General features: G+C 56.0%; 2 protein-coding genes across 6 annotated transcripts in view; one reads left to right on the top strand and one right to left on the bottom strand.

The window, feature by feature from the left end:
* FER1L5 (fer-1 like family member 5) overlaps positions 1-20,681 on the top strand; it is a 61,795-nt gene extending 41,114 nt beyond the window's left edge. The window contains exons 21-54 of the mRNA XM_008700432.2: positions 1,127-1,251; positions 2,117-2,217; positions 2,882-3,059; positions 3,138-3,293; positions 4,483-4,614; positions 5,834-5,997; positions 6,321-6,435; positions 7,747-7,849; positions 8,410-8,590; positions 8,661-8,823; positions 9,063-9,207; positions 9,319-9,396; positions 10,295-10,476; positions 10,964-11,125; positions 11,445-11,546; positions 12,647-12,793; positions 12,879-13,041; positions 13,190-13,215; positions 13,872-13,922; positions 14,057-14,170; positions 14,500-14,619; positions 15,127-15,288; positions 15,548-15,639; positions 16,035-16,205; positions 16,399-16,547; positions 16,760-16,899; positions 18,081-18,169; positions 18,413-18,502; positions 18,707-18,848; positions 19,033-19,132; positions 19,207-19,400; positions 19,569-19,678; positions 19,993-20,137; positions 20,249-20,681. Coding sequence (XP_008698654.2) covers positions 1,127-1,251; positions 2,117-2,217; positions 2,882-3,059; positions 3,138-3,293; positions 4,483-4,614; positions 5,834-5,997; positions 6,321-6,435; positions 7,747-7,849; positions 8,410-8,590; positions 8,661-8,823; positions 9,063-9,207; positions 9,319-9,396; positions 10,295-10,476; positions 10,964-11,125; positions 11,445-11,546; positions 12,647-12,793; positions 12,879-13,041; positions 13,190-13,215; positions 13,872-13,922; positions 14,057-14,170; positions 14,500-14,619; positions 15,127-15,288; positions 15,548-15,639; positions 16,035-16,205; positions 16,399-16,547; positions 16,760-16,899; positions 18,081-18,169; positions 18,413-18,502; positions 18,707-18,848; positions 19,033-19,132; positions 19,207-19,400; positions 19,569-19,678; positions 19,993-20,137; positions 20,249-20,476 — 4,520 coding nt within the window. The 3' untranslated portion in view covers positions 20,477-20,681. The remainder of the gene's footprint in view (positions 1-1,126; positions 1,252-2,116; positions 2,218-2,881; positions 3,060-3,137; positions 3,294-4,482; positions 4,615-5,833; positions 5,998-6,320; positions 6,436-7,746; positions 7,850-8,409; positions 8,591-8,660; positions 8,824-9,062; positions 9,208-9,318; positions 9,397-10,294; positions 10,477-10,963; positions 11,126-11,444; positions 11,547-12,646; positions 12,794-12,878; positions 13,042-13,189; positions 13,216-13,871; positions 13,923-14,056; positions 14,171-14,499; positions 14,620-15,126; positions 15,289-15,547; positions 15,640-16,034; positions 16,206-16,398; positions 16,548-16,759; positions 16,900-18,080; positions 18,170-18,412; positions 18,503-18,706; positions 18,849-19,032; positions 19,133-19,206; positions 19,401-19,568; positions 19,679-19,992; positions 20,138-20,248) is intronic.
* A 1,028-nt stretch (positions 20,682-21,709) lies between these two features.
* The window catches only part of LMAN2L (lectin, mannose binding 2 like), a 37,918-nt gene continuing 36,470 nt past the window's right edge, over positions 21,710-23,157 (bottom strand). For all 5 annotated transcript variants that reach the window (XM_040623540.1, XM_008699801.2, XM_008699802.2 and 2 more), the window contains one exon: positions 21,710-23,157. In XM_040623540.1, coding sequence (XP_040479474.1) covers positions 23,015-23,157 — 143 coding nt within the window. In that variant the 3' untranslated portion in view covers positions 21,710-23,014.

The raw sequence follows: 23,157 nt of genomic DNA on the forward strand, positions 1-23,157 counted from the left end.
CTTGACGTCTACACCCGGCACTCCACCTCCGCCTCTGTCTTCACGTGGTGTGCTCCCTCTGTCCCTGTGTCTTCACACGGCCATCCTCTGTGTCCCTCTCCTCTTCCTATAGGAACACCTGTGTTAAGGCTCTAACCTACTCCAGTATGACCTCATCTTGACTAATTACACTTGAAATGACCCTATTTCCAAATGAGGTCACATTCTGAGGTAGTGGGGTTAGGACTTCAACATAGCTTTATAGGGGGCACAATTCAACCCATAACACATGGGGTTTCCTTTGAGTCTGCTCACCGGGGGCAGTGCTAGGCTTTCTCTGATGAGCGCCCTGCCCTGGCCCTTGCCCTTGCCAAAGAGAAGCACAAGTTCTCCAGGATTTGTCAGAAACTTGGAGGGCAAAAGTCAACTTTGCTTTCTCTTGCCTCACAGATTTTCTACTTTTACTTTATTTTGGCTGCTGTGAATTTCTTTCCTTATATCAAGTCAGCACCACAACTCAGAAAAATTTAAAAATGAACTTGTGTTTCATCTAGCTTCCCCCCTCATTTCAATAAGGAACATGGCCTGGGAACCCGGTTTGCCAAGCCCATCACTGGTTTGTATCCATCCTTGTTCTCCTGACCCTGCGCCTCTGTACTGGCAGGCCCTTCATGTTAGATGTCTACCCACCCCAACCAGATCCTGGGTCTCCCCCTGAGCCTGGAGCCCACTCCTCCTCTGCCTCACGGACCACCCTGAATGGAAACCCTACCTCAAGCCATGCCCCTTGCCTTGGCATCTTGCCTGAGGTTAAGGGCACAGGGCTTTGGAGCTAGACGCCTGCATTATGACCGCCTGGCTGTGCCACCTCAGGCAGACTACTGCCCACCCCTAGCCTGGATTTTCCCGTGTGTAAAATTGGGACTTGGAAAAGCTACGTGACACCCTGAGCACAATGAATGCTCAACAAGGCCAGCCGTGTTCATCGAAGTACACATGTTCTCACCAGCCCACCTTCTGGTGGGAGGGGTCCAATTAGGATTATTAGCAGATGGAGTAGCCCGGGGAAGGTCCTCTGAGGGGAACACAGTAACAGGAGACCTCCCAGAGTCCCTCAGACACCTCCACACATGTGTCTGTGTCTCAGGGAACATCTACCATTATGTGCCCTGGTACAACACCAAGCCAGTCGTGGCCGTGACCTCCCACTGGGAAGACGTCAGCTTCCGCATGGACTGCCTCAACCTCCTCCACTTCACTCGGGACCGCCTGGTGAGTCGTACAGGAGGGTGCAGGGGTGGGCCGGGCCACCACTGGGAGGCTTGGGGAACTAAATCACAGTCCTAGGGAGCCAGTCACTCAGTTCACTCGTGCATTCCACACCAATGAAGACGGAAGCATCAGGCACTGTGCTAGACACTGAAGACCCAAAGCTGAATAAACACAGTGCCTTAGCCTCACCTTCTGGGAAGTCGGATATGCAAATAGCTACTCTAGGGCACAGCAAGGGCTGGAGATACAGTACCCAGAGCTATGGGGGCAGCGAGATTGGGGAGGAGGGAGGGGAGGTGAAGAGAGGATAATCAGAGGAGGTGTTTGAAAAGGAGGTGACATTTGAGCAGAGTCTTTAAGAATGAGTCTGCTGGGGGCGTGGTGGGGTGCAGAGAAGGGAACAGTTGGCAAAGCCAAGGTGACGTGAAGTTCCGGGACAGCAAGGGCATGGAGTGGATATGGAAATAAAGCCGGAGAAACTGGAAGAGGTCAGATCACAAAAGGTCTTACGCATCTGCTAAGAAGGGAAGTCACAACATTTTTAGGCAGGAGAGCCACCTGGTACCTCCACCTTAGATATGACCTTTTTACACCTACAGAAGGGAAGCCCCAGGTCAAGACTCTGTACCCCTTACAGTCCTGCCTTATCCTGGCTCCTTCCTGCCACTTATTCTGTTGGATAGTGGAGAGGGTGCATGGGGATCCTAGCCTTGCAAGGGCATGTGATTGATAGCTTTGGACAGACATCCTCCCGTTACCCCAAAGGCCCCCAAGTCCTGACTGATAATATCTTGGGCCAGTCAGCTCTGTAACCTCTCCCGGGTGAGCCCCCATGCTCACTTGCTGTTTCTTTCCTTCTGGGCAGAAAGCCAATCTGGACACCCTGAAGTCCATAAGGAATCCAAGGGACCCCGCTCTGCTCCCCCATTGGGAGAAGCTGCTGAGGGAGTTGGTGGAGGACTGCAAGTAGGGGAGGAGCGTGCTGCACCGGGGCTGGGGTGGAGTTAGGTCAGGCTTCCAGGGGGGTGGGGGTGCAGACCAGCACCCTACGGAACAGCCCGCAGCCCCCACCTCCTCAAGAAAGGAGTTCCACTCAAATCTCTCCCCAGCTTGAAGCCCAAACCACAGAGCTGCTTGTCCTCCCCCTTTCAGGCCCTCCAGAAACTGGCCCTGACCTCCCCACCCAACCTCATCCCTGCCGTCCCTGCATCCACACCCGATGCTCCCACCAAAGCAAACCTCTCCCTGTCATCGTGACAAGCCCTGCGTATCTTGGCCCGCAGCGTTTTCCTTGCTGCTCCTCCTGTCCTCAGTGCCCTCCACAGGACTCTGCCTGTTCTGGATGATTCATCCTAAGGCCTCTGCGAGCCCCACACCCCCCAGGGCTTGGTTGGCCCCTGTCTCATGGCTCTCACCCATTTCCACAAGGAGCTCCTTGAGCACAGGCCTGGTACTCCACATGGGGCTAGGAGGGTGAGAGAGGGGGTGCATGAGAACCCAGGGGCCAGGCCAGCAGGCGCGGGCAGGATCTCAAGTTTAGGAAGTGCACATTGGCCTAAGGCAGGGTGGGAGGTCATGTCAGGTGAAGCAGAGAGAGGCCCAGCACCCTCCTTCTTGATCCTGGCCACAGACACCCTCTGCCCTGCATGACCCATCAGCCCAGAGCCACTGAGCTGGACAAGCAGAGGTGGCAGCTCCGCAGCCTCCTCCTGCAGGAATTGGCCCAAAAGGCCAAGGAAGTGAAGCCCAGGAACATGGTGGCCACCGTGGAGGACTGGCTGTACCGCCTCAATGCCGTGCTCCCCGAGGTGGGTGCTGGAAACACTGGCGGGGGAGGGAGGACTTGAAGCCAGCCACACAGGCCTGATGCCCTCCTGCCTCGACAGCCCCAGATGAGCCTCCCGGACGTGATGATCTGGCTGATGTCCAAGGAGCAGCGGGTGGCCTACGCACAGGTGCCTGCCCACAGCATCCTGTTCTCCCCGACAGGGGCTCTGCACTCCGGCAGGTTCTGTGGGAAGACACAGACCCTCATCCTGCAGGTGGGGAAGCTGGGAGTCTGCAGACCACCCCACTCCTCAGGGGTGGAAAAGGCCCAGAAACACCCCAAGGAGAAACCCTGAACTCTTGGGGCAGCCCCCATGAGTCTCCCCAAGGGCACATCCACTCCGTCTTTCCTGGGCCCTTTAGCAGGTAAAATGGGGTTGAAACAGTCTGCAGAGGAAGGTAGGGGAGAGTGCCCATCATCACATGGCTGATGCCAAGACCACATCCCTCATAAATGTTCCTCAAATTCATCTCTTCTGTCATCCTCACACCACACTTGGTCCAGTCCCTTCTCATCTCTCCCCCGGACCAGGTTTGGGTGCTTTCAAATATTTAATTCCTACAAGGCTTGGGCGCCAGCTCACCACGTCAAATGCAGGCCATAAATAAGGCTGATTGACCAGCACCCCTGCCCTGATGACAACCCTGCTTTCAGCCTTCCCGCACCCCCACCCAGGAGGCAGGTGGGGGACACTCGTTTGTTCTCAGAGATGCCCTTCGTTCCCCATTGCTTCCTGGAGAATGCTGAACCTCTGAACCCCCCTGGCCTGGCCCTGACCCCTTCTCACTGAAGTAACGTTCTCAGGACCACATACTCTCAACAGCCAGGCAACTCTGGGCTTCCCCACCCCCAAACCTGCCTGCCCTGGGCCCTTTCCACCATTGTGGAAGATCCCTCCTGTGTCCATTGGAGTCTTTCTCATCCTGCAAAAACCACTGAGACTTCTGGCTCTACCACTTACTGGTCTGTGTGACCCCAGACCAACCCTTGACCATGTCCAGGCCTCAGTCTGCTCCTCTGTAAAATGGGCCCGGTGAAAAGGCTGTGCGGCCCAGCCTCCCCACCATGGAGGTGTGTGAGGATCAGAACATATCCCACACATTCGGCACTTACCTCGTCAATGGCACCACCACCACTCCTCTTTGGAGCCTTCCCAGGCTCCCTGTGTGGCACTGCCCCCTCTCCGCACAAACCCCCACCAGCCTCTCTGTTATGCAGGGGGTCACAGGTATAACCATTTGCATATTAACTCCCTCTGGAAAGCAGGATCTCTGCAAGGTTCACTTTAAGCCCCAGCACCCAGGGCTCAGTGTGAAGGAGCAGGTGTGTGTGCCTCTCCCTCACCCACGCCCCTGCCCCTGGGGTACGTGCACCTCTGTGGGGTTGACCTGCCTCTGGTTTAGTACCCAGAGGGTGAAGGACAGAAGGACACGCTGCCAGCCCACCTCCGAGTCTGCATGTGGCTCGGCAACGTCACGGACAGCAAGGATCTGCAGCTGCTTCGCCAGGGCGAGGTTGTCGTGTACGCAGAGACGGTAAGCAGCAGCCAGGTGGGGCAGGGGGAAGGTCAGGCTGCCAGAGCCCAGCACCAAAGGTGGAGAAAACCGTTATCAGCAGAATCTGAGGATTATGAGATGGGCTTTGATAAAGAGAGGTGTCAGAGTCTAGAGCAGCCTCAGATGCTGCCTTCTGGAAGTCCCTTGTTGACAAGCCGTAGGCATGTGGTGATAAAAGGGGCAGCTGGGTGGTCCCCTAGGACCAGTCACTTTCTCCATAATGGAGATTTATTGGGAGTTTCTCCCAGTTACTTCAAGGCATGTGAGATGAGGTCTCATCTGTCGCCAACATGGCAGCCTGGGACCCCTGCTGGCTCCATCCGGGCCCTCCAGACCAGCCTGGTGGTTCTGGGGAGGGAGGAGTCTGGAGAATTCAGAGGAGCAGAAAGTGAGGCATCTTCCCAGAGAACCACAGACGCAGGGGGTGGGTGAGGAGCCAGTCCGAGACTGCTTTAGAACCAGAGGAGGAAAGATGACCCTTGCTGCCTGGGGGGAGGACACGGCCCAGGAGAAGGCTCTGAGAGCAGAGGGAAAGAAGTTTAAGAATTTTCAGCTTTTTAATTTACTGAGTCAAAAACCATATTTTTGTGGTTCCTAAGTTGCGCACTGTGAATGGATATATCCTAACATGCGTAACCAGCCCCTACGCAGGGCTTGGAGACGTGAGATGAGAGGGGATTTCGGATGAGGTGCAGGCAGCAGGGGCTGCACATCCAGCAGGGGAATGTGGGGGGAAAGGCTCAGAGGCAGCAAAGATGCAGCAAGTGGTGGAGCAGCACTGGGTTCCCCAGGTCAGCCGTGACAAGGCTGACGGACCACACCGCAGCATCCCCCCCCCCAGCTCTAACACAGGCACCCACCCGCTCTACCCTTCAATGGCTGAGCACCCTGGGGCAGAGTTGACCTCTGAGCCTCAGTTTCTCCCCCTGTGAAATGGGACTGTGAGGATTACAGGGGACCGTTCACATAAAACCCAAGGCATGGGCCTGGCCAGAGGTGAGGGCTTGATGAATGTGTCCTCCTGTGCTGAGTGCTGCTGGGGGAAGTGTTGCCTGTGATAAGCTCCTGGCCCCTTCTTGCCTGACTAGCATACTTCTAAGAGGTACCTGCTGCCCAGAGTAGGGGGCCCAGGGAGGGGCCCGATGTCCCAGTGTGAGCTGGGGAGGCCGCAAGGCACTGAGAGCCACTCCTCCCCCAGTACGAGAACCAGGCCAAGTATAAAGACCAGTGGGGACAGCAGGGGCTGTACCGGTGCCCCAACTTCTCAGACGTCATGGGGCACAAGGCCCTCCCCAAGGAGGATTTCCAGGCGCCCCAAGGATGGCACTGGCAGGGGCAGTGGACAGTGGAGCCTCAGAGGAGGTAAGGCTAGGGTGCGGGCTTGGAGCTTGTGTGCCCCTAGACATGCAGCACTGGGGTAGACTGTGTTTTCGCCCAGGAAAGCAAGTTAGCCGCAGCCCAGGGAGGTGGGCCCATGGCCACTGTAGCCTGCTCCCAACAGCTGGGGTGCCCAAGACAAAGGGCCCTGCCCGCCACCCTGCCCTGGGTGCCAAGCCCCACTGTCCAGCCTTGCCCAGAGCAGGTGGGGCTGCCTGGTAGGGGAACACTGGGCCAGCAGAGTATGACCCCGGGAGCCTGAAAGTTCGGGGAGATGTGCTGGAAACTTGGGGTCTCGCTGCCCCCAGACTCCTCCTGGACGTAGACATCAACAAGAGCCAGGTGCTGGAGGAGGTGTATGAGAACCAGTGCCGCAACACCACGGGGGCCTGGGTGCAGGCAGCCACCCCGAACACGGACGTGGTGAGCAGGGGCTGAAGCTGCCTCAGAGGAGGTGGGGAGACGAGCAGTGCACGCAGGTGCGCGCCCTGGAAGCTGGGCTCTCCAAATGGGAAGAGCACTGGGCCAAGGGTTACCATCTGAGCCCTGCTTCCCCACACGCTGCGCAGGACCCTGGGTGCACACTGAAGGCGTTAGTATCCAAGATGGCAGGTAGAGGTACCTTCAAGAAGACTGTAAGGAACAACGTAGGGGGACAGTGTTTCCTTCCTAGGCTTCTCCCAAAGGTAGCGCTTACTCAGAAGGAGAGAATCCGTCTGGGGCTAGTCTAAATCCACACTGAGAGAACTTTCTATGATGATGGAAATGTTCTATGTCTGCACTGTCCACCTATCTAGTGGCTATCAAGTACCTGAAAGGTGGTGCTTGTGAGAATGAGGAACTGAACTTTGGATTTTGTTTCATTTTATTTATTTTTATTTTTTAAAAAGATTTTATTTATTTATTTGAGATAGCATGCACGTGTGCGCACGAGAGAGAGAAAGAGAAAGAGAGAGGCGCCTGAGTAGGGGGGAGGGGCAGAGGAAGAGGGAGAAGCAGACTGCTCACTGATCAGGGAGCCCCTCTGTGGGGCTCGATCCCAGGACCCTGGGACCATGACCTGAGCCAAAGGCAGATGCTTAACCAACTGAGCACTCACGTGCCCAATTTTGTTTCATTTTAATCAGTTTACACTTAAATGACCCCTGGAGGTTGGTGGCTGCTGTGTCAGCACGGGTCAAAGCCATCACCCCTCCTCAACAAGGACGAGCCGGCAGGCTCAGGCAGGCAGCAGCGTCTAGCTGAGATCAGTCACACACTATTCCCCTTTCACAATCATTAGTATGGGTATTTCCTATTTATGGTACTGATTTTCCATTGATAGTGGCTATATCAAGTTTCCTTTTAAAAATATGTTTCCCAGGGGCGCCTGGGTGGCTCCATCGGTTAAGCATCTGCCTTCGGCTCAGGTCATGAATCCCAAGGTCCTGGGATGGAGCCCCACATCAGGCTCCCTGCTTGGTGGGGAGCCTGCTTCTCCCTCTCCCACTCCCCCTGCTTGTGTGAGTGCATTCTCTCTCTGTCAAATAAATAAAATAAAATATTTTTAAAAATACGTTTACCATTTGAAAAGGCAAGTCAGTAAAGCACATTGGGTGACTAGGTGGGTGGCATCGAAGTAGCAAGCACCGTCTGCTCCGGGGGACAGGAGGCACTATGGCCACAGTAGATGAGTGAGTGAAGGTGGCCTCCCGGCTCAGATGCCCCCGGCCTGCTCTGTCTGTCCACCCTCAGAACGGAGAGCCTGTGGAGGCCCGGGAGAATGTGAAGTGCCCCCCAGGCTGGCACACTAAGGAGGACTGGATCGTGGAGCTGAACCATGCAGTGGACAGTGAGGGTCAGTCCTGTGGTCGCGGGCTGAGGGAAGGAGGCCCTGGAGCTCCCAGGGACTGACACTTCCCACAGCCTCGAAGCAACCAAGCTCTCAGGTGGGATGGGCCGGAATTTCCAGGGGTCCCCTAGCCTCTGCACAGTGGGGTCTCCACCCTTTCTATAGACATGGGCCCCAGTTTTCAGACAGGGCAGGTGGTAAGTGCCTCCTGAACACTTTCTAGAAAAGGGAAAATGGTCATGGAGCCTGGGTTCACCTGAGGTAGTAGCTCCAGGGAAGGAGTGGTGGCTGGAAGTCTGAAGACCCAGACTCAAGAAGTTGACTCTGCTACATATGGGCTGTGTGATCTTGTGTGGGTCACAGAATGTCTCTGATCCCCACCTTCCTCATTTGTAAGATGGGCAATTGGGCCCAATCCTTTCCACACCTCAGGGCCTGAGACACCTGGACATGAGGGAAAGCATTTCCCCTTTAGCCTGCCTTCTGGGGCCCATCTCTCCGGCCTGTCCACACCTCCCAGGCCGTAGGCACCTGGGCACCCACAGGCCGTGGCCCTGCCTCTACAGGCTGGGAATACGGAGTGGGGATCGAGCCGTCGGGCCAACCCCGGGTCTGGAACTCAGTGGAGAAGACCTATTACTCGTGCCGCCGCCGGCGCTGGGTGCGTTTGCGCTGCCGGAACCGCGGGAAGCTGAGCCTGGAGCAGGAGACCCTCTCCTTCCTCCAGCTGGTGAGAGGGCCGCCTGGGTGGGTCCCCCCACCCCGTGCCATGGTGGGAGGGTGACATTCTGCTCCCCTCCCTGCAGCACCACCCCAGTCTGGCCAAGGAGGAGGAGGGCTGGGAGTATGGCACCTTCGGCTCCAAGTTCCACCTGAACCCTCAGCCCCAGAGCCGGTTCCGTCGCCGCTGCTGGCACCGCAGGATGGCCCCGAACAAGGACAAGGGCATTGCACCCATATTCCTCCTGGAGGGATCATTGGTAAAGACTCCATGGTCTAGGTGACTCCTCCTTGTAACCCCTACCTCCCAGAGCCGGAGCCCAGCCTGGGTGTGGCAGACAGCAGGAGACATCCCAGGTTGGGGCCCTGATGGCTGAGGGGTGGGGGAGTGTGTGCCCCAGATCCACACCCTCGGCTACAAGGGAAGGGTGACCTGGGCCTGCACTAGAGGAGACAAGAAAAGCACCCAAGAGCCTCAGGGAGAATGTCCTGGACACAGGGTATGGATCTGAAAGAGCAGGCTTGGAAGGAAGAGAACAAGAGGCTGACACAGGCTCCGAACAAAGCGATCAGGAGCTCCTGGAGGCCTGCCCCAGAGGACACGCAGCTCCGTGACCTACCCTTCATCTACTGCATCTTCAACAGTGAGCCTTGAGAGTCTGCTTGGGTGGCCCCGGAGACCCTGCATCTGAGGGCAGGCAGTGGGGGGGGGGGGTCCTGGGGCAGGTGATGGACAAGGCTCCTCTCTTACCCAGAGCCCCACTACTACCAGCTTTTCTGCTACATCTACCAGGCCCGGAACCTAATGTCCAACCAGATCCAGACATTCCGGGGTAGGCAACAGGCACCCCTTTCTCTCCAAGCTGCTGGGGACCCCTGATGTAGCCACCCGGCAGCATAAAGAATATGACAAGGAAGAGGGTGACAAGCATGCAGGCCCCCTCTCTCCAGCAACTCAGGGCCCTGGCTTGGGGGAAAAGATAAAAACAAGGGGTACAAGGCGGGGCTGTTCTTGAGATGTGTGCCCAACACTGTGGACTCAAGAAGGGGGAGTTGGGGAGGCTTTACCCTGGTGGGGACCACTTAGCTAGGCCTTGAAGAGGGAAGAGGAGTTTTCTGGCAGAGTACTGATGAAACGGGAAGACAAAAGAAAGGGTGACAGACTTTGGGACCGAAAGTCCCTTGTGTCAGAAGACAAGGGGTGGGGAGGAGGTGTGGCGATTTCCAGCCCTGGGCACGAGGACCCTAGTGAAGGTTTCAGGAGAGTCGTGTGCTCCTTTCGGTAGCACTGTTTGTAAGGAGCAGGTTGCCGGATGAGGGTCTGAGCCAGGGCAGTGGGTGTCTGCCGGGAGCTGTGTCCACCGGGCATCAGCGTCCACATTGAGAAGGCCACATGACGTCCCCTGATGCCACAGCCACTCGCTCATTCTGTGGAACAGCAGCCACATGCAGCTGCTCCTGAGAGTGGGGCCTCCATCCCTGTGACACCCAGACCTCAACCAGGTGGTGGCAGAGAGATGCGGATGGAACCAAATAGTCCTGGCCTCTCACCGTGGCCGTTCGCTGTGCAGCTTGCGCTGAGGTGGCCTTCTGGGCGGCTGGCAGTGGGTGTGGCTGCCCAGCCTGGGCTCCCCTGGATATCTGGCCCAGTGGTGGCAGCTGCCAGAGAGGGGTGCCTCGCTTGATAGCTCAGTGGCAGGACCCTCTCCTCTCCTTCTACCCACCCCCCAGTGCCCTTCATTCGGTTGGTCTTCTTGAACCATAGCCAGTGCACCCAAACCCTGAAGAGCTCTGCAGCCCCCACGTGGGCCCAGACGCTCGTTTTCCAGCACCTCCTTCTGTATGAGAGCCCTGAAGACACCAAAGCAAGCCCACCACTCGTGGTGTTGGAACTGTGGCAGCAGGACTCCCAGGTAAGGTGGGCTGGACTGGGCAGAGTTGCTGAGTTTTTATTTTATTTTATTTTATTTTATTTTATTTTATTTTATTTTATTTTATTTTATTTTATTTTATTTCATTTTATTTTATTTTTTTAAAGATTTTATTTATTCAACAGAGATAGAGACAGCCAGAGAGAGAGGGAACACAAGCAGGGGGAGTGGGAGAGGAAGAAGCAGGCTCATAGTGCAGGAGCCTGATGTGGGGCTCGATCCCATAATGCCAGGATCACGCCCTGAGCCAAAGGCAGATGCTTAACCGCTGTGCCACCCAGGTGCCCCTGAGTTTTTATTTTAGAGGAAAATATATAGCAAGTGCTCCAGTGGGGCCTAATTCCCAGAGAGCATCACGTCAACATAAATGCCAGCCCTTATCTGAGAGAGAGTTGTCAGCAGCCCAGGAGAGGGGCCAGAACCTCCCTGGCTTGGCCTCCATGTTTGGTGGACTTCCCCTTCCCTGCAGGGAAAGGAGAGCTTGTGGGCCCGGAGCATGTGGTCCCCGGTGGTCTGGCTGGATGTCCAAAAACGGACCCTGCCCCCTCTGAGGTGGCACCCCCTTGTAAAATTGCTAGGGGAGAAAGAGGGCGAGATCCTGGTGTCCTGTGAGCTGATCCTCGAGACTGAGGTACCAGGAGGGAGGGCCCAGCCAGGAGGTGTGGTGCTCGGTGCCCCCACCCTGCCCCCACTCCCCTGCCTCAAGTTCCCACAACCAGCAGCCCCCAACTCCACTCCCTCAGGGAAGGCCTGGGGCCTGGGAGCCAGCACACCAGGCTTGGTGATGCCAGCCTGCCCAACCTCTCCCTAACCGCCCTACCTGCTGCTGCCTGCGGGGCTCCCGAGCCTCCTCCCTGGAGCCCTGCTAGGGACTTGATTTGGGGGTGGGGAGTAGGAGGACGAGCCCACCAGGGCCTCATGCTCCCTGCTCTCCCACGTCACCCCTTCAGAGTGTCAAAGAGAAGCCACCAATCTTAAGTGTTCCCTGGAAGAATGGAGTCTACACACTCCCCAAGAGCATCCAGCCCACGCTAAAGAAAATGGCTGTGGAGGTGATGATGGGGGGGGTGTCAGTTGCCGAGGAAACTGTGGAGCAGAGGCAGGTTTGGGTGGAGGTGATGATGGGGGGGGTGGGGGGGCGGGCACCCCCCAGAGCAGTCAGGTGCCACGGGGCGCTCTCTGTGGACTCTCCTTGGGCCCTCCTGACTACCTGATCCAAAGCTCGGACCCCAAGAAGATACTGTCTGAGAGATGGAGGGAGACAGGAGAGACATGAAGAGCAGAAGCTCTGATAGGGTATCTTAAACTGTCTTAATGCAGATCTCTGTGGTGGGGTGGCAGACAAAGGGCTTTAGTGTTCGCTATCTCACTTGAGCCCCTCACTGCTCCTCTGCAGTAGGGGCCACCTTTCAGCCAGGAAAACTGAGGCTCTGAGAGACAAGCTAGCCCATGCAGCGTGACACAGCCAGAATCTGGGCCCGGCCCTGCCTGACTCCAAATGCCAGGATTTTCTCACCGATCTTTTGACAGTAGGCTGGAGGTCCCCACATGGAACCTTTGAGCTCTGCCACAAATCTGGCAAAGAGCAAAAGATGGTCAGGTCCTCCTGGCCCTGGAGATGCCCCCCAGGATCAGGCAACCCCACTCTGGTCCCCCGAACAGGCCTCCATGAATAAGAGCGGGGACATTTCCTGGGGTGCCCAGTGTGTGTCTGTCTGTCGAGAGCACCGAATGACCATGGAGTTCTATGGGATCCAAGTCAGCAATGAGCTACACAGCAAAAGGAAATCTGGGGCACCCCTACTTCGGTGGGCCTTTGAGGCAGCCAGCCTCAGGAACTCCCTCCTGAAGACGGCAGGCTGGACAAAGCAGCCGGGGAGGAAGGGCAATACCTCAGGGGCCCTGGAGGCCAGTGAAGGATAGTCCCAGTAGCCAGAGGGCACTCCCTCATGGAGGCCTTGAGGACAAAGACTCATCCCTCACTGAACAGGAGACCCGTGCTAGCCTTCAGACTCTGACTTCCTCCAGCTCATTCCCTGGCCCTGGATGCTCCCTGACGCACCATCACTCCCAGGACAGCCCCCTCTCTCTGGCCAGCACCCCATTATAGTGGCCCAGCTCCCCTTGCCCTGCCCCTCCTCTGTTCTGGCAGATTCTGGTCTGGGGCCTTCGGAACATGAAGCAGGTGCGTTCCCCCCAGCTCCTGGTAGAATGCTGGGAAGAGTCCCTGCAGACAGAGCCCATCAAGGACTTCCAGACCAACCCAAACTTCACCCAGTCAGTCCTCTTCCTCACACTGGTGAGGCAGCCTCGGGCAGAGCAGGGGCTGGGGCAGCCCTTTCCTCCCAAGAGGCCTCACGCTCTGCCTCTCCTTGGGGCTGCAGTTCATGCCTACGGAGGAGGCCTACGCAACACCCCTCACGTTGAAGGTGGTGGACAATCAGGACTTCGGCCAGCAGACCGTGGTGGGTCAGGCCAACATCCACTCCCTACAACCCTACTTCTGTGACCCCTGGGCTGAGGACTACGTGCCTCCACAGCTTCCAAGTATGGCCCTTGCTCCCTGCCCTTCCCCAGGCCTCACCTTCAAGCTGGCATTGGGAGTGGGGGCAGCCCTGGCTGTCCTATGGGCTGGTGTCCCTCCTCCTCACTCTTCTCCTCTCCTAAGATTCATGATTGCTCTTTCTCCACACAGTGCTATCTGTGAACAAGTATCAGAAGGTGAGTAAAGGCCTTGGGGTCTCCACCTTCTCCCATGCGATTTACAGAGGAAAACCCTTGTCCCTGAGGAGGGGTGGAGAGGAAACAGTTCTGATATGTGTGCTGCCGGTATACACAAGAACTCTAAAGCCGTGATTCTCCACCTGGACTGCACATTAGAACCGTCTGAGAGTTAAAGAAATCCTGATGGCCAGGCCACTGACCAATCCCATCAGGATTGCTGGGGAAAGCCCCAGGCATCAGCAGTGTTTCCAAGCCCCCCCCCCTCCGGTGACGCCAGTGTTTCCAAGGTTCAGAACTCCCCCTCCAGAGCAGCACTTGTCAAACTGGAATGCACAGGAATCCTGGGGACATCTTGAGCAAAAGCAGGTTCTGATTTAGTAGGCCTGGGGTGGGGCTCGGGGTTCTGCATTTCTGGGCCCTTCCAGGGTTCCCTCTGTAGCTGTGGGCAATGAGGGTTAAAAACTAAGTTTACCCTCCTTCTGGTTCTAATCCCATGTGTGCCGATCCCTGAATTCAAAGGGCTCTGTGAAGAGCAAGGGAGCCAGGAAAGGAAGCCCTGCCTTCCTCTCCCTTTCTCCTGGGAGGTCAGAGACGGTGAGCAGGCTAAATCGGCAGACCACGCCTCACCCCGCTCTCCTGCTCTCATTTTTCAGCTCCTGGATTACCTGTATGAAAAATTCTGGTTCAATCCCAGCAAAGCCCAGGTGATGCAGGCTCAGCCTCAGGGAACAAGGAACAATTCCGGGCAGCTGGGGGGTGGGGAGGGGCGCAGCATGACCCCGGGCAGGGGAGGGCTACTGTGCCTTCTCCCCGGGGCCAGAATGACCTTCCCTGCCAGGACGAATACGAGCATGAAGTGGACTGGTGGAGCAAGCTGTTCTGGGCCACGGGAGATGTGAAAGGAGATGTGAAGTCCCTGCGGTACAAGTACAAAGACTACCACACCCTGAAGGTTTGGAGGCCTCTAGGAGGGGAGACGGCGGAGAGACACAGAATGACATCTGCCAGGGGAGACCAGCAGAACTCGCCCTGATGCCTCTAGGAACTGCCGGGGGTGGGGGTGGGGGGTGGTTTCCTCCTTGTCTCCCCCAGACTCCAGGCCACACCTCCACCAGACACGCCCTTTTGGGAACTAGGGCTGCTCCTGACAGGGCAGAGGCTTCAAAGCAAGACCCAGGAACTGGTGGTTCCTCAACCCCCTGATGTCAGGGACGCTCCCCCCTCTGGCTGAGCCCAGGCCTGCGCTCCCCGCTGGCCTGGGCCCCACACACCCTCCTGCAGGTGTATGATTGTGAGCTGGAGGCTGTGCCCGCCTTTGAAGGCCTGCAGGATTTCTGCCAGACCTTTAAACTCTACCAGGAAGAGCCCAAGTTGGACAGCCCTGTGGTAGGGGAGTTCAAGGTGCGTATTCACCCCAGCAGAGCTGCCCCTAACTCCCGTGCCCCTTCTGTCCCCAGAAGACTCTAATAAAAGCCGTGGCTCTCTATGCTCGCAGTGGGAATGGGGTAGCGAGTGCTTGAGAAACAGTTTGGGGAGCAGGGGACCGGAGGCTGACTGATGCAGGGGTTCAGAGTGACCTCCCCCCTTACACGGGATGGGCACGGCCCTTCTCACTCCGGCTCGGGTCTATGCTGGTCTCCCAAGGCCCAAGAGCCTTAGAGAACAAGTTCTAACCCGAATGGATGGACGGGGGTGGAATGAGAGTCTGCATCAGCAGAAACTGGAAACTCACCTAGCCACCGCAGATGTTTGCCCAACATCCCTCCTAAACCCGCTGTCCCCACAGAGCATCTCGGCTGCACCCACCACTCCCATCCTCAGTGCAGCCCACTCTCTCCTGAGCTTGGGCTAGGGGCACCGTCGGGCCGGGCCTGCGCTGCCAGCATCTTCCCTCCCCCCGACACGCAGGGCCTTTTCCGAGTCTACCCCTTTCCTGAGGATCCAAAAGCCCCCAAGCCCCCTCGCCAGTTCTTGGTTTGGCGCGAGAAAGAGGACTTCCCTCAGGAGTGCTTGGTGCGCGTATACATGGTCCGAGCCATCAACCTGCAGCCCCAAGATTCCAATGGCCTGGTAATGAGCAGCCCCAACCAATGGTGTTCGGCTCCGGGTCCACCAAGCCCAGGTGCCTCCCACACCTCGCCTCAGACCCCAGGGTCCTGGAGCTCCTTCAGGCTGCGGGTACCCAGCTGGAGATCCAGCAGGCCAACTGCCCACAGGCTCCCTCTGTGGCCAGGGGCTCATTTCCATCCTACCCCGACCCTCCCCAACCAACCTGGACTGACTCTCCATTTCCTGTCGTCACCTTTCCCTCCCTGTGACTGAACCCCAGTGTGACCCTTATGTGATCCTGAAACTGGGACAGACAACGATGGGCAACCGGGACAAGTACCATCCCAACACTCTGAATCCCATCTTCGGCATGTGAGCTGCCCCAACTTTACCTGATCCCACTTCACCACACCCTCCTACGCTGTGCTAGGAGTAAGCTCCAGAAGGCAGACTTCTTCCATTTCTTTCTAACCTCTGAGTTCCTAGCACGGGGGTCTCACACTCTCAGGGCTGGGCAGACGAAGGGTGGTCAGTTCTACCCTCCCTCTCAAACGCTTCCCCTGGGAAAGGAGTTTAGGGTCCCATAAGCCAGGCCTGTCAAAAGTTACTTCTTGCCAACCCTGGGGATAGTTCTTGGCAGGTGACAGCCACCGCAGGCTCTGTTCTCCATATTCACCATGACCAAACAAGGGGCCAAGAAGCTGGACAGGGAGGCCGTGGATAGCGCGGTCCACAGTCTCTGCAGTCTCCAACCCCCTTACCCCCAGTATGTTTGAACTGAGCTGCACCATCCCCCTGGAGAAGGACCTAGAGATCCAGCTATATGACTTTGACCTGTTCTCACCTGATGATAAGATTGGAACCACAGTCATTGACCTCGAAAACCGACTCCTGTCTGGCTTTGGAGCCCGTTGTGGGCTCTCCAAATCCTACTGCTAGTGAGTGGACCTAGGGGAGGGGTGGAGGAGGGAGGCCCCAGCTCCCTTGTGGGGAGACTTACATCTGGGCTGGGGAACCAGGGCCCAAACCTGGCTCCATTCATGCCCCCACCACGGCTCATCCTGCAGCTCAAAGCAGAATGTTCCCTAGGACGCAAACCTTCCCCCCTTTTCCTCTCCCTTCATTCCACAGCTCAGGGCCCTTTAGGTGGCGGGATCAGATGACCCCAAGCTTCCTCTTGGAACGCCATGCCAAACAGAAAGGGCTGCCTCCACCTCTCTTCAGTCCTGAGGAAGACACTGTTTTTTACAATGGGAAAAAATTCAAACTGCAAAGCTTTGGTGAGAAGTACAGCACACTGCCGGACAGCACAGATCTAGGCCTCTGAAACCAGAGGGCACCTGCCCCATTTTGCCCTTTCCTCCTACAGAGGGCAACCATGTCCCCTGTCCAGGCTGAGGGGAGGGGAGGAGAAGGGAGGGGAGGGCACCTGCCTGGTAGATGGGAAGGCTAATGACGTTGTGATCGCCTCCTTCCGCCTCCTTCCGTCTAGAGCCCACGCCCCCTCCCGTTCATTATTTGGGACCTAAGAAAGAACGCCTTGCACTCTACCTCCTGCACGCCCAGGGGCTGGTACCTGAGCACGTGGAGACCCGCACACTGTACAGCAGCAGCCAGCCAGGCATCGACCAGGTAGGAGACCGGAGGGGCTGGATCGGGAGACAAGGGAGCCCAGCCACCCGGGACACAGCCCGTGATGAGAGGGGAGGAGGCGGCCACGCAGTCACAGATGTACACACACAGAAGCCCAGCGTGCTCTGCACATGTTCGAAGTGAGAAGTTCTAATGATGTCACTCAGAGTGGAGCTCTTCAGAGCTGGAAAAGTCATCTGCAAGAAACCTGGGCCACGCATGAGTCGTTGGAAGTGCTCAGGGGCCCTAGAGCCAGCACCAATGCTGCCTTCGTCTCTCCTGAGGGCGGGCAGGGGGGTAGCACCTGGGGTCAGATGTGCAGACATTACAACCCTGGTTGGCTGGGTAATTGCAGGCTGTGTTTTCTCCATGGCAAGGAACCCCAAACAGAAGGAATAAAAATCCCCACAGGCACCCTAATTATCTACCCTCCAGCCACCAGAATGGCTCATCTCATTCTCCAAATTTCTCAACCTGATACCACATTCCAGACACTAAGTTCTCTGCTGAGCACTTTCTAAACCATTCTCATTAAACCTGTTTTCTTACATGGGGTCAACTTCAAAAAGACAAAATGAGGTCAGACAGTTTGAAAGAACATATTTATCTACCTTCCAATGTTGGTAGTCTACTCTTTTATTTTTTTCCTCTTCCTTTTTCTCACCATTTTCATCCCTCCTTCCTTGGATCTCTGCACTTGGTGGGCAGCTTAATATCCTTAGGATAGGCTTCCACAACATACAGTGACCTGGACATTTGGCCGGGTGATCTAGTTTGCTTAGTCGGGGCCACTAAGCTGGTTAAGAAGTGAAGCCCCAACCCCACTGTGGAGCCCTGTCCAGATAGGCCGTCTAGCATGGCCTGCTAAAGGGTAGTCACCCTCCAGCCCCCAGTCACGGTGATATCCCGGCACCATGGCATTCAGTCTTGAAGCCATCATACACTGCCCACCTCACCCTGCACCCTTCTCCCAGCCAACATGAGAAAAAAGGGATGCGGGTGGGTGGTTACCAGACTTCCTGTCTGAAGTTAACTCCACCTCACCGATACCTCCTTACCCCACCCTCCAGCGGGGGGGACCCAGCCTCAAAAGATCTCAGAACCTGGGACTGGGCTCCCAGGCCAGCATGCTGAGAACAGAGATTAGCAACCCCCAGCTGGCCAATCCATTTCCACTCTAGGGAAAGGTGCAAATGTGGGTGGACATCTTCCCCAAGAAGCTTGGGCCTCCTGGCCCCCCAGTCAACATCAGGCCCAGAAAGCCTAAAAGGTGAGTGACCCACCACATCCGTCTCTGCACTTCCCAGGGCGCGGGCCACGGGTCTGGTCACACACTAGGGTGCGGCAATTCTTTCCCTCTGCTGGGAATCCTGGGAGCTGCCGTCCCCTGCATTCCCGCAAATTCAGCATGCCTCACGTGGGCATGGAGGGCAGCCCCCAGCCCTCTCTGCCTGCACCGCGCCGCAGCCGAGGAGCTGTTCCTCAGCGAAGCCTCACAGTCCACTGGCTGCAGGTATGAGCTGCGCTGCATTATCTGGGAGACTGCCCAGGTGGACCTGAGGAGAAATTTAACAGCCGAGATGAGCGACATTTATGTCAAAGGGTGAGGAAGAGGGCAGGGCTCCGGCGGCATCCCTCCGAGCTCCCCAGTTGTGTCACCCCTGTGCCCCCGGCTCCCAATCCTGGGGCGACATCTCTCCGCCCCCGCCTGTGCCTGGTGGTCTGCCGGGGAGCCCTTCCCCCAGGGCTCCAGCTCAGGGACAGGGACAATACACACGAAGCCCAGGTGAAAGGACTTTGGCCCCAGGTGGTTAGTCGGGCTCGAGAAGGACATGCAGAAGACGGATATCCACTACCACTCACTGACTGGGGAGAGCAACTTCAACTGGCGGTTCATCTTCACCATGGACTACCTGGCAGCCGAGCATATGTGTGTCCAGAGCCAGAAGGTAACAGGCCTGGGGTGGGGAGGTTGCGCTCGCACCGCAAGCTGCACCAGAACCCTTGGAATGTGGCCTCAGGGAGAAAGCTTCTTCCTTGACAGTCCATCACTGCTGGGTGGTGGGCTACTAAGGTGGCCAAGGAAATCTCAAGGGAGACAGGCCAGTCATATGCTCTTCTGTCATCGTCCAGGACTACATATGGAGCCTGGACCCCACAGTGATGAAGTTCCCAGCCCGGCTCATCATCCAGGTCTGGGACAATAACATCTTCTCCACGGATGACTTCCTAGGTGAGAGCAAGCACAGGGCCCGTGACCACAGGACAGGGAGCTCCTTCTTGCTGATGCCATTTCTTTGGGCTCAGGGGTCCTGGAGCTGGATTTGTTTGACATGCCCCTCCCGGCCCGGCACGCCAACCTGTGCTCCATCAGGATGATGGATACTGACTCCAAGTGGCCCTACTTCCTCCAGTACAAGCACTTCTCCCTCTTTAAGAAGAAGACCGTAACGGGCTGGTGGCCTTCCCAGGTCCTTGACGGTGGCAAATGGCGCATGTCGGTAGGAGCTGGGGAGGGTGTCTATTGCATAGGACTGCTATGCCACTAACAGACTTCTGGGGGCCTTAGCTAAATCCCTTTTCCTTCCTGGACCCTGGGAAGGGACCCTAGAACTATTCTCGCACCTGTTGTAATGAACTCAGCCCCCCACCGCCTCTGGTGTTTCTAGGGTAAAGTGAAGATGACACTGGAGATTCTGTCAGAGAAGGAAGCCTTAATCAAGCCAGCAGGGCGAGGCCAATCCGAGCCCAACCAATACCCTACACTTCATCCACCCCTGTAAGAGTCCTGCGTGACAAAGGCACCAAATCTTTCCTCCTCATTCACGAAGCTGAGCTGCTGGGCCCAGCAATTTGTACAGGGTGGTGAGCGGTGGGCCTACAAGTGGAGAGGGGTCATTACTTCCCAGCACCCCACCTCAGTGCTCAGTTACAAGGAGGAGAGAACAGCCTGGGTGAAGAAGGGGGGGTGGGGGAGGACACACAAGTAAGCAGAAGTTGCTTTTTAAAAAAGAAAGCTCTTTGCTGCGGATTACTTGACCTGAAGGTTCCCTCTGCCCTCCATCCTCTGACATCTCCTCTGCTCATGGACAGACGCCCCAACACCTTGTTCATGTTGCGGTCACCTGTTACAATCTTCTGCCGCGTTTTCTGGAAACACTACCACTTCAAAATCATAATCGGTGCAATCATATTTATTATAGCACTCATGCTGTTCAACTTTATCTATTCGACACCGGTGAGTGACAAGCTTGGGGACAGGGACAAAGGCACTAGTTGTTCTTGGGATGACTCTGAAGAGACAGCCTCCAGTTGCTACCTCAAGCTAATTGTTGCCTGTTCTCTCTAGAACTACTTGGCCATGAGCTGGATCAAACCTGAACTTCGGCTGAATGCTCCTATTAAAATACCCAACAATATCATGAATCCACCAACCAGCCGCAATGCCCACTCTTCCAGCCTCACCAGCCAGCATCAGAACCTAATTTCTACAATAGACCATGAGTTGAAACTCCTCCAGGGACCTATGAATCGCCTGCAAGACATTTTTCCAGAACTTCCAGCCCCACAGAACTAATTGGTCCATGTCTGCCTGGCTTTTCTCTGGCCCATCATCAGCCCTACCCTTGCACTTCCTACTAGTTCTCATTTCTGTCTTCCAGGACATAGGCAGGGGGCTTCTGGGACATATGCAATGAGGGGCATGTTCTGTTTGGAAACCACTTCCAACAAGGACAGCTGTCATTGTCATTTTCCCACTGAAGTAAACAAATTTTGTCACAGAGAGCCACCTTGTAATTCAGGGGGGTTGAAGAAGCCATGAAAGGCAAGACTCACGAGGATAAGGTACGACGTCATCTTTATAAGCCACCTCTAGTCTTCAGGGTCTCTTCCTCTCTGAGAGGCTCTGAAGTCAGAGGGAAAGTAAGGGAAAGGGGGACTGTGAGGAGAGAAGTGGCTCACACAGGGGTAAGCAGCTTGCCGGGGCCACTGCTCTCACCCATACGGTGCGTGTACAAAAGAGCCTCACCACAGACCAGACATCTCCCTCCTCTAGGGCACACCTGGGATTACAGGGCCCATAACAGTATTTGGTCCCATTCACAATGAAATACTTGTTTCTAAGAACAAAAAGCAAGAGCTGGGGCAGGACCTACCACACTCAGACAGTTTCCTGGTATCACACATTTCTCAGACGCCGGCCCCAGGCTGGGTGGGGACTATACTTCATGTCCTCCCGGTCCTCTTTTGAAAGCCACAAGGAGCCCATGAGCTGGAATCGCACAAAACTCACAAATTCAATCATCACACATACATGCCCTCCCCCACGATGAGAGCCCTTCCTCGTGCACCAGTGCTGGGCCATCTCGAGAGCCCACCGAGATCCTCCCACCACAGGGTCTAGCCAATTCTGCCTGCGCTCAAAAAAAGACAAAAGAGCCATTTGCTTTGTCAGTTCTAAGTGGTCCTAAGGCCCAGCTCCAGGTCGCGGTTTGTGCTCTGGTACCCTGGAGCTGCTCTGCTCTTGTGTGGAAGGTCTTAGGAGGGTCCCACTCTACTCACACCTGCAGGACAGTACTACAGCCTACGATGCTCACTTAAGCACGTGGGAGGGACAGAAGAAAGCCCAACACGACGGAAACCTATACCCTGACAAGGCGACCTCCTTTCCTTCCAGGCTGAGCTGAGGGCTTTCCCAACTGAGAAGAAGGCAGGGCGAGGGTTGACGGGCTTGGGGCTCAGTAAGAAGGCCCAGACCTTCCCCCAAAAACCACCCCCAGAAGGAAGGACACTGAGTTGGAAGCTCATGTTTGGTTTCCATCAGCCATTTTAAGAATGTCCCTTGGACTACAGAAGTACGTGGCTAGGAGAGCTCAGAGCTCCAGTCCCTCCAGGGAGACTGGCCTATTGGCCATTTTAATCACAGGGCAGACAGGTGAGCAGCACATGACCCCTTGTCAGATAAGGCAGTGGAATAAGGATTGACCCACAGAGGAGGACACTCGGGCTCTGTTGCTCAATGATAATGAACTCTTCCAGGCACAGATGATGAGGGTCCGTTGCTCCCAGATTTGCAACAGGAGAACAGCAACTGTTTCTCACCCATTAAGAAGAAGCCAAGTTTCCTCTTTGGGGAGTATCCAAGCCGAGGCTATGAAAAGGAAGCTTCCTTACATTTTGAACACTCAAGAGTGGGATTCCAAAAGTCACGATAAACACCAAACATGCAGTTCAGCAGGCTCCAGAGTCCAGAAACATCTCCACACGGTCAGATCACATGGCAAATGCTGCTTCTGGTGTCGAAACACGGAGCTGGTCACTTTCCCAGTTATTCTCCTTGCAACCATGAAGTCGTACAAGCTTCTCTTAACTTGCACACCAACTTTCGGCCAAATCTGACTGAGGGCCTAAAGGAACCAACTGGGAAGGTCACAAACAAACCAACAGAACCCAGAGTCATGCGAAAGAACAACGGCTGGAGCAGTGAGCCAAAGCAGAATGCCCTCTCCCTGTGGCCACCTACCGAGGCTCAGTGAAACACCCAAAAGTGAGGCATCCAGAAGTCTCTTCCAGCTCAGGCTGCATCTGGAGAGAGCAATGAGTGGAGGGAGAAGGCAACCTAGGGAAGAAGTTTCCATCCAGATTTCCAGGGGAAATTCCTCAGGTGGACAGAGGCTTGAACGAAAAGCAAAAACCAACGAATGGATGCCTGGAAGGTATGAGGAGTTATCTGTGTTGTGTTCTCTGCGGATTTAAAAATGAAGCACAAGGGTCCTCTGAGTCCAACAACAAGGCAGCCTGAGCTATGAAATTCTTTTCTGTGATTTTGGCATCAGAACCGTATATATTCTCTCCGTCCCTCTTAGCTCCCAAGTGGAAGGACTGCAGGGAAAGGCACATCACAGCAGCACTGCCCTGGGGTAGGTGGGCTTCCTGAACCAGTCAGATGTCCCCATGGATCACATGGCAGTGCAGTATCCCTGCATTCAAAGCTCCAGTGAGAGAACAGTGTCCCTGACCAGCTGCCTGAGACTGGAGAAGGCCCGCCCGGCTCTACGCTCAGGCCAGCGCCTGCTCACGGTGACAGCCACAGAGGCGGCAGTAGCGGGAGGGCTCAGTAGAAACGCTTCCGGCTCTGTTCCTGCCATTTGTTGTACAGTATGATACCAATGACAATGGCAAATACGGAAAACACCAGCGAGAAGAAGACGATGAGGAAGAGGGCCAGGCCACTCAGGGGTGGCAACGGGGCGGTCA

The sequence above is a fragment of the Ursus maritimus genome, unplaced genomic scaffold (genome assembly GCF_017311325.1).
Source record: "Ursus maritimus isolate PB19 unplaced genomic scaffold, ASM1731132v1 scaffold_6, whole genome shotgun sequence".
Taxonomy (NCBI): Eukaryota; Metazoa; Chordata; class Mammalia; order Carnivora; family Ursidae; genus Ursus; species Ursus maritimus.